At 44.5% G+C, this 19,097-nt stretch overlaps 3 protein-coding genes across 5 annotated transcripts in view; 2 read left to right on the top strand and 1 right to left on the bottom strand.

Moving 5' to 3' along the window:
* Positions 1-9,588, bottom strand: part of LOC6724886 — a 28,705-nt gene extending 19,117 nt beyond the window's left edge. For 2 of the 3 annotated variants that reach the window (XM_039296754.2, XR_005544533.2), the window contains exon 1: positions 8,675-9,588. In XM_039296754.2, the coding sequence (XP_039152688.1) occupies positions 8,675-8,993 (319 nt within the window). In that variant the 5' untranslated portion in view covers positions 8,994-9,588. Of the gene's footprint in view, positions 1-2,380; positions 3,169-8,674 lie in introns of those variants that run through there. The other variant, XM_039296755.2, reaches the window with a different exon arrangement.
* Positions 9,589-11,853: 2,265 nt separating this feature from the next.
* On the top strand, positions 11,854-12,857 carry LOC6724884. Its single transcript, XM_002105886.4, has 2 exons — positions 11,854-12,118; positions 12,180-12,857. Exons 1-2 carry the CDS (start codon positions 12,077-12,079, stop codon positions 12,813-12,815), a joined length of 678 nt encoding a protein of 225 aa, XP_002105922.1. The 5' UTR covers positions 11,854-12,076; the 3' UTR covers positions 12,816-12,857.
* Positions 12,858-13,254: 397 nt separating this feature from the next.
* LOC6724883 lies at positions 13,255-14,457 on the top strand. The gene is made up of 2 exons (XM_016173131.3): positions 13,255-13,743; positions 13,805-14,457. The coding sequence occupies exons 1-2, from the start codon at positions 13,702-13,704 to the stop codon at positions 14,405-14,407; spliced, it is 645 nt and encodes a 214-aa protein (XP_016037715.1). The 5' UTR covers positions 13,255-13,701; the 3' UTR covers positions 14,408-14,457.
* Positions 14,458-19,097: the final 4,640 nt, after the last annotated feature.

The following is a 19,097-nucleotide window of genomic DNA, read 5'->3' as shown; positions in this document are numbered from 1 at the left end:
CAAGCATGATTGAGAACAGTGGACTGTGACAAATGCATTTGCTCAGAAAGAGTTGATGCTATTATAGCGGGTATTTAGTTTCAACTAAATCTTAGCTGATTCCTAGTCGAGTGCTGAATTGCTAGGAAGACATAATTCAGCCACTAAACTAGCCTTATCGCGGTCTTTAATCGCTAAATGATTGATTCGAATTGGCGGCGGGCTCTCGATCGCCACATCTGGCATTAAAAATGTATAGTATAAACAATTATAAATGACGCCGCGGCGGGATTTCGTGATTTCAGAGTCTCGACCAGAGATCTGCAACAAATTTTCAAGCCGCGAAAAATATATAACACACAATGTTATTAGGCACGGCGGAGAATAATGCATACCAAATGGAAATGTGAATGGAATGTCATGCACAGGGAAAAGGAAAACAAATGGAAAACAAATTAAACAACTAGCGCGGTGAGAAAAAACACCCATAAACACATAAACCTTAGCAAATTATTACGACGCCCGCTGATAAGAACAAATTGCGCGAGAAATTCGGTCTGATGCTCCAGAAATCCAAGCAAGCTATTAAATAAAAAGTAATAACAATTGTATTTAAGCACTTAAAGACAGCGAATAGTGGGGAAATTGCTCAAGTTCCTCAAAAAGATAAAAGACATTGCACTTGAACTTGACGCTACTAGCAGAAGTGGCCAAGCTCATATTGAAATAAAGATACTTAAGATTGTGCAATTGGGCTAGTACGACAAAAAAAGATAGTTCCAAAACAATCATATTCAAATTAACGTTCCAGAAGTAATTCTGAAGTAAACGTATACATATAATATAAGTATCCGTGCCAGTATCTGTCCAATGATTCAAGAGATTTCAGCCAACTTTCCGCCACTGATTAATTTGCCGCGTTGCAGTTCGTATCTCAGCTAATTTATTGAAATTCGTTTACTGCCTACACGTAAAAATAAATGAACTCAATTTGCAGATGGGGCGGGCGGCAATAACAAGAGCAAGGCGAAATAAACACTCACAAGAAGGCCCGAAAATAGCCGGGGAAAAAGTCAAATGAAATTAAAAGAAGGGGCGGCAGGCAGAGTAAGGGGGAAATGTTTACTACATGTATATAGTATATGCATAAACATATGTATAAAGTATATGTGTGGTACATATACGTACATCTCCGATTTGCAGATGCCAGAGGGCGGACCTTTCTCAACCGAAAAGAAAGTAGGCAACCTAAAGTCATTTTCGTACCCGGCTCCATGCAAATTGGTTTGCCGAATGAAAGTTGCTCGCGGACTTTGGGACTGGGGGATTATTATGTAAACATCGGGTTTATAAACACACTCTTTTCGCACAAAGAAACCGAAACCAGACCGCAGCCAAATCATATCAAGATTGACACAAAAACTTGATTTCGATTGCTTCCTTGTCCCAAGTCCAGAGCGACGATATCTTTTGAGTTCCCACCGCCCTGTCATTTTTTGCCTCCAGAAACTCTCTGATTAATTGCAATTGAAGTTCTTATCGCCTCAACAACTGCGAGGGGTAGGTCAGGTAGTGCCATAGGTTCCCGGCTCCCACTTCCCACTTCCCGGTTCCCAGTTCCCGAACGATCCCATAGTTGGGCTATAAATAAACCCATTTCGAGCGGCGAAGCTTTGAAAGGCGGCTTCTCGGATGTATGTACATATGTACATACATATGTATGTGCGTCAGTTGGGGAGTGTGGGAAAGACCGGCAGCTGTTTCTAGCTCAAACACTTTAAGGCAAATATGATTAAACATTATGCGAGAGCCGAGACTTTTTTGGAAATGCCAATGCTGCTCCATTTCTCAGCCGAAAGTAGATTAGGTTGAGTTCTAGAAATCTAGATTCCAGTTTCGAGAAGTGTACTTCACTTGCGGCTAGGCTAATTGATCCGTGAAGTGGGAAAATCTTTGCGGTCGCTTGGACACAATTGTGGCAAATGTGGCTCACAATGCTTCCCCGTTTCCACTGCCAGTCACTTCGTTTCTCAGCCACATCTAGATAAAACGTTTAAACGCCATTTACTGTCCACAGCAATTTGATCAATGACAGCGAGCCATACACCGTAAAGATAGCGAAATTCATTGGTATCACCTGCGATGAACAATGCCCTTTACCGATCAATCAGTCGCCAAATTATGAACAATGCAATACAATACTTCCGTATATGCTGGGTATTAAGAATCCCAAAGTATCCTCTTTAATTCGGTTCACAGTTCAACTTGATGACTTAAGTGCCTAAGGTGACCCTTCCCGCAAGCCAAGAGTTATTTTCGTGTCACTGGCATCTGGCTTAGTCAGCGAGCCGTTTTTGATTGTGAGTCAGGTGGAAACACACACCTGGCATTTGGGACTTACTTTTGCACTTGGCCAGGCCACTGGCCACCTGCAGGAATCCGTAGACGGCGATGACGACGCACGGCAGCGCCACCACGCCAAAGGACACGTAATCCATGTGCTCGAAGTAGTTCGTTATTTGCTCCATTGTGATTTTAGTTGTTTAACTTTAATTTGTATTTTCAATTTGTATTTTCGGACACTTTCGAAATTCACTCGAACAAAAAGAAAAGAAAATATGGTTCGGGTATCGATTTGTTGGCAATTCTTTTGCGCAGGTGCAACTGTAGCGATTTCTTAATTCGGTTCGAGTTCTCTGATTTTGGACACTTTTTGAGTTTTTTTTTTAAATTTTTTTTTTGTAATTTGTAGGGATATATTTTTCACAGAAGCAGTTGAGCCGTATCCTTTTGGGGAACTAACTGAATGTCCTGCGCTGTCTGCTTCTTTGCCTTTGTTGTTGTTTTTTTCGCTCTTGTTGATTTTGCTGTTGTTGCTGCCGTTGTGTTAGTAATTGTTGTTGCACAAATAACGCCATTGTTTTGCACTGCAAATCTGGCGTAATTGATTTGCATCGGTGGCCAGGAACGCAAGAACGCCTCGAACTCTTGAACGGAAAAGCTCAGTTAGACGGGTGAAAATCCAAAAAGTCAAATCGGCCAAGAACCGCCGCGGAAAACTCGCGTCGTGGGAAAACAGTTTAATTTATTTTTCGGTTTTTTTGTCGGCGGAGCGCGCAGCGATTGCTCTGCGTGTGCGGCGACGGCGAATCGTCGAATGAAAATGAATGAAACGGAATTTAAACGAACGACGTCGACGTCGCAGCGAAAAGAGAGCGGCGAGAAGAGAGCGCCAAAAGTCTTACACCGAAAGAAACGGGTCTTTTGACGAGACATTCGAAATTCGCTCAATACGACAGCGAAATTCTCTCTACTCACCTTCACGCTCTCTACTGCACTTCATTTCATGAATCACTCACAGTATCAGTCTCAAGTGTTTTAATGAATGTGATTCCAAATTAAAATCATCATCAAATATTTCTGACAATTTTAAATTCAAAATAAACATGTTTTCAGTAAATGCTGGAAAATATTACTCATTCGCCCTGTTGGTTTCAAACTTGATTTTTATATATGACGCTATTAATGTCATGACAATACACATATTGTTTCGTCAAGTGTAGAAAGGGGAGAAATCTCCCATTCGCTCTCACAAGAAAAGCACGCGGTCGCGATCGCACAGTGGGCTAAAAAAATTAACCTTCCACTCTATTTATGTAGCAAGTCCATTAGTAATACATTTTTAACTTCTCCAATGTAAATTACTTTTCAGCAGAGATATTCATTTCAGTTTTCAGCCAAAAATAAAAGTCATGAGTTCAGCGGATTAATTCCACTGTACGACTGAAAAAGCACGTGAGCCACTTCTGTTCGGCTGTAAACGATGCTCAATCTCCTGCAGCATTTTTAGTTTGAGTTCCCCCGCAATAAATTAATATATTTTCAGAACAAACATAACTTTAATGACTATTGTTCGTTTTCAAAAATGATGATGAAACAGTGCAATTTGATGCTAAGCATACCTTGCTATTGCACCGTTCAAAAAGTGTATAAAATTATATTGTGGATTCCAAGTGCGCGGGGTTCGGGGTTCGAATGCCCCGAATAAACACGTACGAATAAACTGCGCTTCTACTGCTTTTACTGCACGTACTCTACTTGTTGTCTGCACCTAACCTAACCCACACATTGTATCTCCACTACCCACCCACCAGTTTGCCCCATGTCGGCCCAAACTATTACTTCCAGACACATGTGTACGAACTTTCCACAAACTGCGTCAGCGAATTGCCAATGACGTTGTTAGGAAAACGCTCGATCCCCCGTGTATTGGGCGATCCTATCAAATATGCGTATCCCCACTTAATGAAGTAACGCCTAGCTTTGGGCCACGTCAGCCAGAAAAGTTTATCAATGTCATCGTCGGGAATCGCTTCAATTATTGATGGATAAGTGTGCGCGGTGACTGACAGCGCCTATACCACATTAGAAGTCATTAAATATAATGGAAACTAGTTTGGCTTCGTACATCCAAGGGAGCTTGAAAGGGAGTTTAACCAAGCCAGCTTAAATAGGGAAGCTGATTTTTTAGCGCATTTTTGCAATTTCCACACCCCTTGCGATAATTCCTATCTAAATAAAATATCTGACTCTTTGTTCGAGAAACAAAACACGTGTCCTTGTGAAATCCCGAGCTGCAATTGCAGGGGGCTGTTTCATCACTCCAGGAAAAGGCAATTGTCTTGGCCAATTCCGTACGTGCCTCTCCCCTGCCCCCCGCACTTTCTATCTGTTTCTTGGGTTCAACGAATCATTTGTTGTCCGAACTTCGGCCGATGTTAATGACTCGGGGTGCCGCCTGCCTTGCACAACCCCTAATATATGGTTTGCACACGGATCTATATACTATATAGACGCCGTATAGCATACAACATTGAACTTGCGGCTGTTGTCGTCTGTCTCGCCTCCATTTGCCACCCATCTGGCCGAGTGAGTTTTGGCTTATTGCTTTCTGCTTACTGCTTTCTGGTTTGTGTGTTTTGGGGTTTGGTCATTGAACCTTGTTCCCCGCTCACTAGAGACACCCCCGTATGTTTTTTTTCTGAGGGCTCCCCACATGCCACCCCACCGGCGGTTGGATGTGTTGTCGATCCTCTAATAAACCGAGAAACAATTATTTCTAACCCTTAATACGAATCAAGACTTTGATGTTTTCTTAAGCTCACAACTTTCCTTCGACCAACCATTTTTTAAAAGAATAATCAGTAAAGCTAAGTCAAACAAGTTCCAGAAACAGCCCAACACAAGTAGCTTGTTTTCTATTCTAAGATATCAATCCCACTGGAACAACGTTTTCATACGTATTCACCAGACCCCACTTTGATAGCAAGTTCCTTGGTAATTTTAAACTTCGGAATAAATGATAAATAATCGTTTTTTCGGCTAAGACCAATTTAATTTATGCGGCAGGCCCAAATTTATACGAAATCGCATTTCGGGCTAATTGTTTTCGAAACGCAACAAGTTGTATATTAATATTGTTATGAATAATAACCAATATGTATATGACGCTTGTTTCAAATTCCAGACTCGCCACCAATGCGCAATTTCGAAATGAATCTGCGAGTGGTTTGGCCTTTTTCCACAAATCTGCTTAAGTTATATTATGGCCAGTATTTCAAGTCACTAGCCTTGTGTGGGCAATATCTTTAAGGATGATGGCACTTACTCAGAGATACTTGATAAAGCGTTGACTTATGCTTATGTAGCGTCGTTATAAGGAGGTTTTACTCACCTGAAAATAAACAAATTTTTGCAACATAAAGTAAAGTTTCATAACTAAAGTGCTTAACCATATGCGCTGCTTTTAACATAGCCATTTGTCAATCAACAAGTCAATCATCTGAGGAGTCTGCTGGAGATAATGCCGTAACTGCCGTCTCAAATCAATGGCGATGCAATTATTTAAGTAAGTCATGCGATATCAGGCGAAGGTTCAACACGTCTCTCGTGTGCGTGCCCGCCGCCAAAGGAAACTTTGAACTTTCGAAAAGCGAAAAAATGCCCACAAAGCTCTTATCGGTGTAACGAACCGATATTGCGGCTATAGCAATTGTTTATACACTTGTTATTGTGTATATTTTTGCTCGCAAACAGCCGAGCGTGTGCACTCTAATCGGTCACAGAGAAGGAGAGTGCGCGATTTGCGGCAAGAGCGACGTCCGTGTGGTACGAGTAGACGTACATATATGTATAGCACATGCCGCTCAGCGAAAGTGAGAGCTCAACTTCTGTTGCAATGCGGCACACTCAAGGACGCGGGTGGCGGGTGGCGGGCAGAGAGGCAGCTGCCTGCCACAGGTGCTTGAACTTTCCGCTGGCCGCAGATAAGCAACAACATCCACTGGCGCGCGTGGCTTTGTAGAATCAGGTGTTTGTGGGTGATTGAACCGGAGCTTTCTTCTCACGGAACACACGGAACATACGGAACACACCCCCATCATACACCACCCACCGCCCTGCGAGCGCTTGACTGCCTGCAGCGGAAATTATTGGGGTAGGGCCAAAGTCGATGGGCCAGACCCACCGAGCTTAGTCATCCATTAGATAGTTATTGTGGCGTTTAAGTTCGAACTTCATTGTTCATCTGAATAAGGTGGCTTCGTTTCGCTGTTGCAAGCTGTTACAAGCTGTTGCAAGCCACCTGTCCCCCAACAATCAATAAATTGCGTATTATCAACGGCACGCTGTGTGCGTGGCAATCGTGGCTCATGGTCTCGGGCCATAAAAATAATTATTAAGAACAACTGTGAATTGTTTTCGCGCTTCCTGTCTGTCGCGCTCTTCCTTTCATGCCTCGCGCCTCTGCTCGCAGCTTCTTTGTTCATCTGCCACAGGAAGTAATGCGCAGACATATTTGTATGTACATATGTGTATGTACACTTGGCACACGGCCCCGACTTTCGTGTACGATCCGTTTGCAAACACGTTTGCGAAAGGGAGGCGGGTATCGGATCCCCCGCTTATCTTGAGAGCCACCTGTCTGCCGGGTAGCCAAAACCCACAGAGATCCCGAAAACATGCATATAAAAGCCACAAATGACACTGAGATAAAGTGCAGCATGCAGCGGCGAATTTATGCGGAAATCGAAGCACTCTGACAGTTCTCTTCCGGAAGTTGACTTTATTGGCTTGGTTTTTAATCGCCTTTTCGATTATTAATCCTCGGAGAGCAAGAATATGTATACGAGTTATTTTAAAGCAGTAAGAATTACTTTGCTTGTCAGCAGTCACACAGGTGGTATACTTAATGCGATTTAGTTGGATGCTGCGCAGGCGAAAACTAGACGTTCTTTGGGTGAAAGCGAAAATAGTAGAGTAAGATAAGAGAGCTCCTCGACTATCAGATACCTTTTACACAGCTAGTGGGAGTGCGCGGGAGACACATCACACATGTCGTATACTTAACGCGATGTCACACCTGTGGTATACTTAACGTGACGTCACACATGTCGTATACTTAACGTGATGTCACACATGTGATATACGCAATGCGGCTTAAGTTGCGCTAAGAATGCGAAAACTATCCGATCATTGAGTGATTCCTATAATTTAATATAAGGGTAGTAAGCGCGGGTGGTGCTTGTGCATTTGATGCGATATGCGATTTACGTTTCCGAGTTCTGAAGGCCAAACGAGTGAGCAGCTTTCGCAGATATCAAGGGAGCTTTCTCAAACTGAATTCTACTGCGTCTTAGGTGCATTGAACCTATTGTTTATTTTATTTCGCGAGCTTTCGATATGGGGCGCTAAGTAGAAACTGCTGATGTTTTTGCCAATGCCAATGCCATTGCCAAAAAAATCGAAAAAAGAACCAGAAGCAAAAACAAAAACAAACCTAAATAACAGTAGCCGAACAAAACTCGCCATTTCTCCTGCCATTAAATTCAACCTCGAAAACAAACTTTTCTTTCGGCACCGAAGTTCATTGACGTACTTTGACCTCGCGAGTGCGTTGCCTCTCCCTCGCTCCTTTGTGATTGTTGTTGACTTCATTGTTGTTGCCGGCGCATTTATTGCATGCGATCATCATGACGTTCACAGCGACAACAACAAAGGCCGCAATGATGATGATGATGATGGTGGTGTTGGTGGTGGTGAGATGATGCTTTATTTTCCTCCGCAAAATCCTTGACCGGTCAAGTAAGCACTTTGCATTTGCCCTGTTAGCCCTGGTCGGCTGTACAGTGGTACCACTTTTATAGTTCATATTGTTCTCAGTCTGGAGCTGTAACATTCCTCAGGTCTCGGCGATAAGCCAACTAATTGCCTTCGATAAGAATACATTTTATTCAAATAAATTTGTCAAATGGAAGCCATCAATGATGCATGGACACAAAACGTTTTGCATAAATTTGTGCACAGGAATTTGTTGTGTATAACAAGCTGGAGAACTAAGTCGCAGAAGAAGCAAACAAATGAATATATTGGTCGTTCGGAATATTTCAAAAATGTAACTCCCAGCCCCCGATGGATGTGCAGTATGTGTGGCTGCGATATGTCGCTTATGTATGTGCTTTGCACCACTGTGCGTGTGGGGCTGGCAATCAGCTGACTGCTGCAAGTGTGCACAGCTGTTTTTGAACGTACACCCGAAACGTGTGGCCTGCGATTAGGCCGCATCATAACAAAAAGCGAACGCTGAATAAACAGGCAGAACAGCGCAAAGCAAAGAGGCAAAGAATCACAAACTCACATGTTGCCGCTGATGCTGCCGCTGCTGCTGTGTTGCACAAGTCGTTGTTAGTGGGTATTGTGGTCATGAGATTCGTTGGGGCAGCCGATCTGCATTTTCTCCAAAAGGGTCGTGAACTGGAGTTGTAATACATTTTGCCCTGCTGCCTCTGAAGGTGTCGAGTGTCGCCGTTGATGCTGCTGCTGTTGTTGCTTCCGAGGATGTTGCTCCTGTGCTGCTTGCGTTGCTGCGGTTGCTCGGGATCGGTCTTTCGCTTGATTGCTGCTACGTAGGGGGGCGGTAGCATGTTTTCATGTTGCCCGATATCCGCCAGCAGCATTTTGCACTGCCTGTTGTCGTTGCACGCAGCTTTTGGGATCTTATTGCTCTGAATACTAATGTTGTGCCTGCTGTGTTTGCTTGTGGCTGCTTACTGCTTCGTTTGCTGTTAGTTACACTGATGTTGCTCCTGAAGCTGCACCATTGTTCCTCCAAGGACAGTTTCGTGTTTGGCTGCCACTACTTATGGCTCTGTTTGCGTCAGCACTACTCTCATCGTTTAGAGTTATTTTCTGGGCACTGGCTGTCGCACGCACATAAAAAATAAGCACAATAAACACGCGGAAAAGCAAAAGAGTCGTATGTATATTGTATATTTCCCGTTCGACGTCACTTCTTGGGGAGCAAAATAGAAAAAACAACGTTCTACGACGCAGCACTCGAAAGTAAATCCCGGGCCATGAAAATCGAGAAAATGGCACCAAATTGGGAACTCGCTGTTTCGCCAGTCATCTGCACACTGAATCTACTTTCGTAAGCACAATGCACGCGCAACTTGTTTAAATCAGTCCTATTATTAACAAGAATATAACGGTTAGCCTAGCGCACCGCCCAACTGCTTGGACCTACAACAACAAAGTGCCCGCGTATGATTGAAGCTCAAAAATGGACTGGCAGCAAATGTGGCTGCCGCTTCTGGCTCTGTCGACGTCGCAGCCGACAGAAGGCAGCGCTGCTCTCTCTTGATTTCCGAACGGAATGAACCCGCAGCCAGTCAGTCGCTTTATGCAAGTGCCATATAGTCTATAGTCTTTGTGCATAATTCCAAGAATATAACAGCGTCAAAGAGTTCAAATGCGCAGGAGAGCGCCGTGAGCACGAAAGCGCGCCACGGGTCCCGACTATTGGGTACCTCTTAACCATGATTATCAGCACCACTTCCACAGAGATTACGTGGGAATCGTACATAGTCAGGGGTGCACAACACTAAAGGCTTTGTGCCGCACGGAGCACCTATGCATGCCACCATTTCATTGCGCCGCAAATACCATATTCTTTGGGACAGAGTGTTCTCAATTCGTGGATACAATACGCCCTGCTGCCCAGCGAGATACCAGGTATTCCATATCAGCGCTTTCGCTGCCCCAGTCGATTTCGCATTCGCAGAACAAAGAAAAGCGCGAGCGCTGACGCATGCCTCGTATTTGGAATAAGGTTCGCATATTGCGCCTAACCCAATTCGAGTGTCATCATCTGGTCACGGAGCCCGGTGTTGATGCTGCTGTCCTTATCGCCCCACTTAGTGCCATCTCTGTCGGCGGCTATCTGAGCTCTGAAGCTTTCAATCAGCGGCTTGCTTCGACACCAAACAGCTGTTTGCTGCACAGTGGTGCATACCTCAACGATCAATGCTTAATAATATGCCATAGCACACAATCTTACCCAATTTCATGTATCTTTGGTAATTAATAAGTCTCAGAAATAATAGTTTAAAATTAAACTCGTTAACTGTACTGATACTGCGTTTATGTAGTTATTTACTTCACACTGCTTAAGGTCCTTTCCTCACCAGTTCAAAAAGTCAACTGATCTTCGACGCCCGCATATTAGGGCCTTTATAAGGGCGCAGGTCCAGGCAGGACCTTCAGAAGGAGATTAAAAACACATTGTGACCGATAACGGGTCGGACAGTAGTTATCAGGTAGTTAGGCACGACCCGAAGGCGACCTGACTTGAAGGCAATCCAAGCGTTTTTCCAAGACAAGCTGACGCGTGTCTGGAGGTCTTCTGCCTAAATTTACCTGCCCTCTTCTTCGGTTTTATTGCCGTGTTATTTTCTTCAGACCCACTGTACTGGTCAGACTAAAAAGAACTGTGCAGGTCCAAAATGTGTGTTGGGAAATTTGTTGAGGTATAAACCTTTTCTTTACTATAGGTAGGCTATAATTTTCTAAACGCAAAAAGTCCTTAGCCATGTAAATATTGTATGTAAGCAGGAGCACTGTGTCTTCCTTTTTAGGTGGGCCAATACGACTGCAAAACTTTTTGCTCCATGCCAAAAGTCCTGCACACACATTGCAGACCAACTTTTTGGGATTGCTAATCCAGCCTGCAAGCGACATGAAATGATCTGATATTACTAATTCGAGACTTATACTCTTCCGCTATGAATTGTCTTTATTATCTTACTACAACTTCTGACTAGGACTGCAAACACAATGACAAGCATATCTCAATAAAGTGAAAGCATTTTCAGGAAGGGTTGTCATCCTATCGATAACAGAGGAGCCAGTAGTGTTGGTCACTGAAATTACAATTCTGCTAAGAACTCTACACCAGAAACTTATTTACTCCATTTTTCATACTAAATCATACATGTAAATAAATATACCAATAATAACAAAACTCAAAATGACTCAAGAGATGCAAACTATGTATGTAAACAAAGGAATTGGTGTCACTGTGTCATATTTTTTAGTTTGGCCAATCCGAGACTGCAAAACTTGTTTATGCTCTGTTCCACAAATCCTGCACTGACCAACTTTTTGTGATTGCTAATCCAGCGTGAATTAACCAAACGCCAGAACTAAGTGCTTGAGAACTCAACTGTTCGCGCTTCGCTTGCAAAGGCGTTGTTTAATTTGATAGAGAAAGCCTTGGAAAGCGAATGAAATGATCTGATATTACTAATTCGAGATTACAAAGGCGTTTGTTCAATTCAATTGAAAAGAGTCACTGAAGAATTACAATACAAAGTGAAAAAGTCTTGGAAGGCGAAACAATATAAACGATATGAAATGATCTGATATTTCTAATTCGAGATTTGTATTCTTCTGACATGCCTTGTCTTCAATATCTAAAAATCTTGAACTTCTGACTAGGACTGCAGAAACAATAACAAGCTCATCTCTGTAAATCTATCAGGTAGGGTTGCCACCCATCGATAACAGGGGAGACAGTAGTGTTGGTCACTGAAATGGCAATTCTGTTAAGAACTCGTCTCCAGAAACTTCCCCAGGGCACTTTTTTTCTGAGCCAAAAGGACAAGTCATTACGACTGAGGACTACGACCAGTGTATCGCTCTATAATCGGCAAATTGTATTTATTCGTTACTTAAATAACCAAGACTGCGCCAAGTCATAATGAAGCACATAATGGAAACGAATCTACAAGCATCCATTTGGGTAGGTTCAAGAGTGTAATATTGGTATTTTGCGTCTTGCCTAAAATTGTATTACCTTGCAGATGAACAAGAGTTCTCCCGAGCCAAGTTTTGCCACGTCCAATGGGGTGAAAAATAAGACTGCGTCCTTTTCGCGATTCATCCACACCGATCGTGTCGCAGAGGGCCCGACCAATGCGGTTCAAAAGAAGACAGTGTTCTTTTCGCGATTCGAGCGCACCAATCGTGCCGCAGAGGACCTGACCCGTCCATTGGCCAGCATGAAACCAAAACGGGCTGTGGCTTCCACCTCGAATGAGCCGTTCTTTGCCAGCAACCTGAAGTACTATCCCCATCTGCCCCAGCCAGCTTTCGTGGCCCACTACCAGACCTATGCCGAAATCAAAGGCCTCTGTTTGGAAGGTAATTTTTCCCAAGCTTGTAACACCACACCGTCGCCGGCGCAGCCGCGTCGTCGTAATTCTATCACCAACGAGTTCCCGGATGATCCACCTAAGCGAGCTCCCAACCGCCGCCACTCGCTTGTCCGCCGCAACTCGTTTAAGCCCCCAATTGAGGCCAATTTTGCTATGCCCGTGCTGATGGAGGAGAATGAAGTGCAGGATCTAAATGAGACCAGTGGCTCCACCAAGCCAGCTACATCGACATCGAAAGGCGCAATCCCGAAGAAGCCCAAGAAGTTCCCCTTAACCTTCTAGAAATGCAAGGACTAATAAATCTAGTTAGCTGGGCGCTACGACTATTGGGGCGACTTATGCAATTGGGTATATGGTTATCTGCAGCTTGGATCGGCTCGTTTGGCTCATGATCACGTAGAGGTGCTTCTGTTCAGGTTAAACCAATATCGGAAAATGCGGTCATATAGCACGAACCCCGAACATGACGCAATTATCCATATGAATGGCTGTTTGCAATTGGTTTATCTATTGGCTTTATATTCTGTGAAATTGTCATGTCTTGTTTATTAAGGGTTTCGCTGCTAGTTTGATTCGATTACGGAAATTTCAAATCTACGCAATTTTAGCGCTTCATAAGAAAATTCGAAAGTATGGTGTAGCTTTTAGCGAGGTTCTGCACCAGGGTTGAGTCTTTGCTTCTTTCTCTTTCCGTAAAGTTCACATTGTTTGAACTAATTTGCTGTGCTTAGCTCAGGATTTCACCAAGGCTTTCAGGATTGATAATACCAATTGATTATGTACCTACATTGGTCTATAGCCATTTAATTAGTTAGTTAGTACGAATGAACGCAAGGTCATTAGGATATTTCTAATTTGTGATTTGTATTCTTCAGCTATGCATTGTCTTCAATATCATTAAATATTTGTCTTCTGACTAGGACTTCAAAAACAATAACAAGCCCATCTTCAAAAATCGATCATCAGCCTATCAATAACAGAGGAGCCAGTATTGTTGTTCACTGAAATGACAATTCTGTTAAGAACTCTTATTTTTCTTTCTTTTTACTTTTTTTCTGAGCCAAAAGAAGAAGTCATTACGACTGAGGACTACGACCAGTGTATCGCTCTATAATCGGCAAATTGTTTTTGTTTGTTACTTAAATAGTCAAGACTGCGCCAAGTCATAATGAAGCCAAAGAATGAAACAAAGCTACCGGCATCCAATTGTGTAGGTTCAAGAGTGTAATATTGGTATTTTGCGTCTTGCCTAAAATTGTATTACCTTGCAGATGAACAAGAGATTCAAATCGACGTTGATGCGTTCTCCCGAGCCAAGTTTTGCCATGTCCAATGGGATGAAAAAGAAGACTGTGTCCTTTTCACGATTCATCCGCGACGATCGTGCTGCAGGGGGCCGCCCGACCAATTGGGTAAAAAAGAAGACTGTTTCGAGGCGGCCACTCGGCCGCGCCCATCTTTCCACAGGGGACCTGGCCCATCAATTGGCCAGCATGTCCTTGAATAATCTGGTTGTGGCTTCCACCTCGAATGAGCCGTTCTTTGCCAGCAACCAGAAGTACTATTCCCATCTGGCCCAGCCAGCTTCGGTGGGCCTCTCCCAAGCTCGTAACGCCACCCAGCCGTCAATGCAACCGCGTCGTCGTAATTCTATCACCAACGAGTTTCTAGATGATCCACCTAAGCCAGCTTTCAACTGCCGCTCCTCGCTCGTCCGACGCAACTCAATAAACCTCCCAATTGAGGCCAATTTTGCCATGTCCGTGCTGATGGGGAATGATGATGATGATGAGGAGGAGGAGGAGGAGCCAGCTACATCGACCTCGCAAGACGCAATCCCGAAGCCGCCCAAGAATTTCGGCTTTATCTTCTAGAAATGCAAGTACTAATAAATCTAGCTAGCTGAGCGCTACGACTTTAATGACTTCTCATTGACCCATTGGGGCAACTTATGCAATTGGGTATATGGTTATCTGCAGCTCGGATCGGCTCGTTTGGCTCATGATAAAGTAGAGGTGCTTCTGTTCAGGTTGAACCAATATCGGAAAATGCGGTCATATAGCACGAACCCCGAACATGACGTAATTATCCATATGAATGGCTGTTTGCAATTGGTTTATCTATTGGCTTTATATTCTGTGAAATTGTCATGTCTTGTTTATTAAGGGTTTCGCTGCTAGTTTGATTCGATTACGGAAATTTTAAATCTACGCAATTTTAGCGCTTCATAGTATAATTCGAAAGTATGGTGTAGCCTTTAAGCGAGGTTCTGCACCAGGGTTGAGTCTTTGCTTCTTTCTCGATGGGCATTTAAAGCTCACGTTGTTTAAACTAGTTTGCTGCGCTTAGCTTAGCTTAGTCTATACCATGAATAAAACAATGGAGGCATTAGAGCCATCAGAGATGGCAGAGATGGATCAGTAGCCGAGACGATCTAGATATGTCTGTCTGTCCGTATCGTCGGGAACTCAGGAACTATAAATGCTATAGGTAAGATTCAGCATACAGATTCTAGAGACAAAGACGCAGCGCAAGTTTGTGGACCTATGTTGCTACGTGCACTCTAACGCCCTAAAGCCGCCAAGCCGGTCACGCCCACACTTTCGAACAATTTTTAAATTGTTTCTGATTTTATTCCCCAATATCTATCGATATCCCAGAAAAATGATGAAATGTCACTTTCGTATACACACTATCTGAGTAACGGGTATCTGATGGTCTCTTGTTTTGATTATAATTGTTAAAACTAGAGGTGTATTAACATCAGTAATTTATGCTCATATGGTCATTCGGTTTTGGTCAGGTTACGCATTAGCCTCTTGTTTTTGGGTCGTATTAAAGATATGCTCCACACACTTTAAACGTAGTCCACCGGTTCTATGCCCAGGACTGCCAGAGCCGTATTCAGGACATGATCAGGTAGATCCTGGCGTACAAGGTCGGTATAAGTTCATCGCGCGTCTGGAGAAGGACCTTCTATAATAGAAGCGACTAAAGACGCCAACCAGGTTTATTAAAATGGGAGGACTAGTTTTAATGCCTTGCCCAAGATAGTAAAGAATAGTAATAGTACGAGTAGTAAGATAATGCTCGCGAAATAAAGTCGCAGACCTATCCAGCGGGTTGATCGCTCCTATCGTTTTTACGCCTTGGGAGCATTCTTTTTGTGCTCCATAATTGAGTTTAAGAAAGCCTCGCCCATTGGACCCACGTTCCCATGTCCTGGACAGTTGCTTGGACGGGATTGCATTGTCTGCGGTGATTGACGGGCGTTTGATGGCAGCCGGACTTGTTTGGCGAGTGACATTTGTTTAACGGAATTAACGGGTGTGTGCGAAGAGCTTATCTGCATGCTGAATTGGAATGAAAGGGCTCTGAATCACAGCCACCACCCTCGGATGGGACGGATGGTGTCCATGTGCGTGTGGACCTACACATCCATCGAAATGGATTTAAAGGAACGGAAATTTGAGGCAATGTACGATGTCCGACAGGCGAAGGCGCTTTGTGGCTGTCCAGTTGTTCAGTGGTCCATTGGTCCAGTGGTCCCAGTCTAACCTTCGTCCAGCGGTCTTCTTGATTGGCATAGGAAGTGTATAGGTCTTCCAACGTGCTGCTCTCGATGCCGATTTAAAAGCGATTTCAGTTGCTAAACTTTGGCACGGCCTGACATCTACGAGCTTGTCGACCAACACATCACTCTGGTTACACCCAATCGAGCCTCCTACTCGTATGTGCTCCACAGCCGTTCGCATGTTTGGACAGCAGTGAGTCGGAAACCGAAGAGTTTCCCGGCAATTGAACACGGTTTCATCCTCATCACAGACGTCATCAGTTTGGCAGCTCACCATCGCATCGTCATAGCCATCGGCTGTGTATCGGTATTGACTTTGGATGGCCAAGACCAGCAGGGCCCTTTTTTGATTTCTTTGCGGACTTCAAGACCTTGTGCCTAGTACTGTACCAATGCAGCTTCGACAGCTATTCGCGGAATTAATTAATTCCGGTTTACTTTCTTTTTTTTCTTGGTCGTGAAATGGGACAAGATGCTACCGAAGAGCATTTCGTCCATTGCCGGCAAAAGTGGATAATTCAACTATGATTGACTGACAAGGGTTGATTAGAGGCACTGACAATCGGCCACCGCCTTTCTGCACAATCCTTTCTGGGATTAGCTATTTGTTTTAGTTTCTGCTCGGCGCCCTCTGTTGTTTAGCAACTGTCGCTCCGGCTGTCATCAAACAGTTTGCGTTTTGGCTTAGCCAAGTTGCTAATAAAAGAATGCTTCCGTTTATTTGCCTGCCCTTTCGACTCGTTTCATTTTCATTTTCAAGCTGAAGCCTGTGCCTGTGCTGGCTGCCCGAAATCGACCAGGATATGAGGGCAGGGGAAGGACCCACCGATCAAATGAACAAATGAGTTGTGCTTAATCAGGTATCGAAAATTAATTTGTTCATGCTTCTGTGGTTGTTGTTACCGTGTTTTATGCATGAGGACTTGCTCACCCATTGGACCCACTCGCCATGCTATACATTGGCTCATTCGAGTGTCAAATGAGCCACACAGATAGCCGGCAACCGAGCAGGAGCTGCACAAGCTCCGTGGCCTGGGTCTCCCCAAGCTCCTGTTTGTCGAAATCCTTTGAGACGTGTCAATTATGAAAAACGGTTTCACCCGCACCTCCTGCTATCAAGTGCCCTTTGCATTAGCACACGTCACCGAACCCAACCGCAGGCACCAATATGCAACCAAATACCTGAGCCTGCTCCTCACTCGTACGCTCCTCCATGCCTTTCAAGCCTGCCGGGACATGCTCCGGCACTGGTCCAAGGTGCACAGGAAGATGTGACCCAATGATTTAAGGTCCGAACCAGACATTGTCTGGAATTTCGGGTGGAGGTTCTTCAAGCCGACCTCCGTTGGCCGCAAAAAGCGGCACGCAACATATGGAAAGGCAGGCAATGGCGGCTGGGAAATACTAGAATATGACAATATAGCTCTTGATTTACAGTGCCATAAATCCGCTTTATGGTCACACAGGGTCAGTCGCTGCCAGCAAACTTTCTGTGTTGGCGTGGTAATCAGATCGAGAGCAAGCCGGCCTGTCAGAAATGCCCTACATTAAATCAACTACGAGTAAGTTCTATTCGCGTAGAACCTGTAATTAGTGAAAATCAGGCATTCAGATGTGACTTTCCGCATAAAATGCGGAATTATGGGCTTAAATAATGGTTATTCAAATACAGTCCAGCCGGCTTTCGCCGAGACAAACTCTCGATTTTGCATTTTGGAGCTCTCGCCTTCAGGCTTACCCCACTAAACGGTGCGAAAAGGACGAAAAGGACTCGGCGAGCTCAGTTCGATCGAGTTCAGTTGCTGGCGCATTCGAACAATGCAGGGAAAACAGAATTGAAATGAAATGAATCAAATTGAAAAGCCAGCGACAGTGCTTGTGCAAACACACGGGGACACCAGATACGGCAAACGCATTGAGACACCACCGTGTGGCACGGTGCGGCATGTGAGGCTGTGAGTGTATCCGTGGCAGCTCGCACGAGTATATGAATAAATGCGGCTCAAACGCTGGATGACTGACTTGTAGCCGGCCCAATTGAAAAACGCTCATGGCACGAACGGTGTGTGGGGCTTTAGGTTGAATGTCGAATGTGTCCCATCAGCAGCGATTTGAGCGCCGAACAATAGTGTCAATGGCGGCCACCTGTCCATCCATCCCCATCCCCATTCCTATCCCCATCGCCATTCCCGGCCACAGCCCATCCCTTCGAGCATTTAACTGCCATTCGGCGGGAAATACTCTTCCAACGATTCGCCCCACTTGGATGGCATCGCATCGCATCACTTGCAAGCCTGTGCTCTGAATAACATCTCCTTTGGGCTTTTTGGAATCAAGAACATGCGGTAGCATACGCTTAAACACCGTTTAAATAATCCTACAATCGTTGCGGTTCCTGTGGCTACCCCGCATCCCCCATTCTGCCGCCTGGCGGCCTCGCAAAGATGCAGAGCATTCAGGCGTCGATGACTGGACATCGAGTCCTGGCTCTTATTTTTTGTTCCTTTGGTCATTCTTGAACAGAGCGGTTGTGCGGCATGTGTGGGTGTCTGAATTTTTCCAATTTATATAAACAAAACATTTTAATTTCAGAAATTTAATTAAACAACACACCAGATGCGATGATAGCATACGTGTCGTACGTTCGTTGCCCATTGCTTATTGCCCGTCGCCCATAGCCCATTGTCCTTGTCCGCTGGCGCTGACGGAGCCTTTCAATCAGGCCCGCCGCAAACGATAATGGTGCCAATAATAAATTAGCAGGGTCGGCCAACAGAACCTCGATATATTGCCCGATCTGCAAAGTCCTGCTCTCGAGCTGCTCACACACACACACACATGCCCAGGCCTGAGTGGGTAGGACACGTGCACGTGGGCAGGACATGTGCCAGTGCCACCACAAGCGGTATTCAATATACTCAACTCATTAGTACAAAATCGGTTAATGGCTATCGGCGGGGTGTCTTCGGAGGTGGTTTTAAAGCTGGCTG

The sequence above is a fragment of the Drosophila simulans genome, chromosome X, assembly GCF_016746395.2.
Source record: "Drosophila simulans strain w501 chromosome X, Prin_Dsim_3.1, whole genome shotgun sequence".
Lineage (NCBI taxonomy): Eukaryota > Metazoa > Arthropoda > Insecta > Diptera > Drosophilidae > Drosophila > Drosophila simulans.
Note: the sequence above shows the minus strand (reverse complement) of the source record. Positions and strands in the feature narration are given on the sequence as shown.

Excerpts from the sequence above, each read along its gene's own strand:
- LOC6724884 (XM_002105886.4), top strand. The coding sequence starts at position 12,077 with ATGAAGCACATAATGGAAACGAATCTACAAGCATCCATTTGG. Across the intron at positions 12,119-12,179 it reads ATCTACAAGCATCCATTTGG|ATGAACAAGAGTTCTCCCGA; the intron begins GTAGGTTCAAGA and ends ATTACCTTGCAG.
- LOC6724883 (XM_016173131.3), top strand. The coding sequence starts at position 13,702 with ATGAAGCCAAAGAATGAAACAAAGCTACCGGCATCCAATTGT. Across the intron at positions 13,744-13,804 it reads AGCTACCGGCATCCAATTGT|ATGAACAAGAGATTCAAATC; the intron begins GTAGGTTCAAGA and ends ATTACCTTGCAG.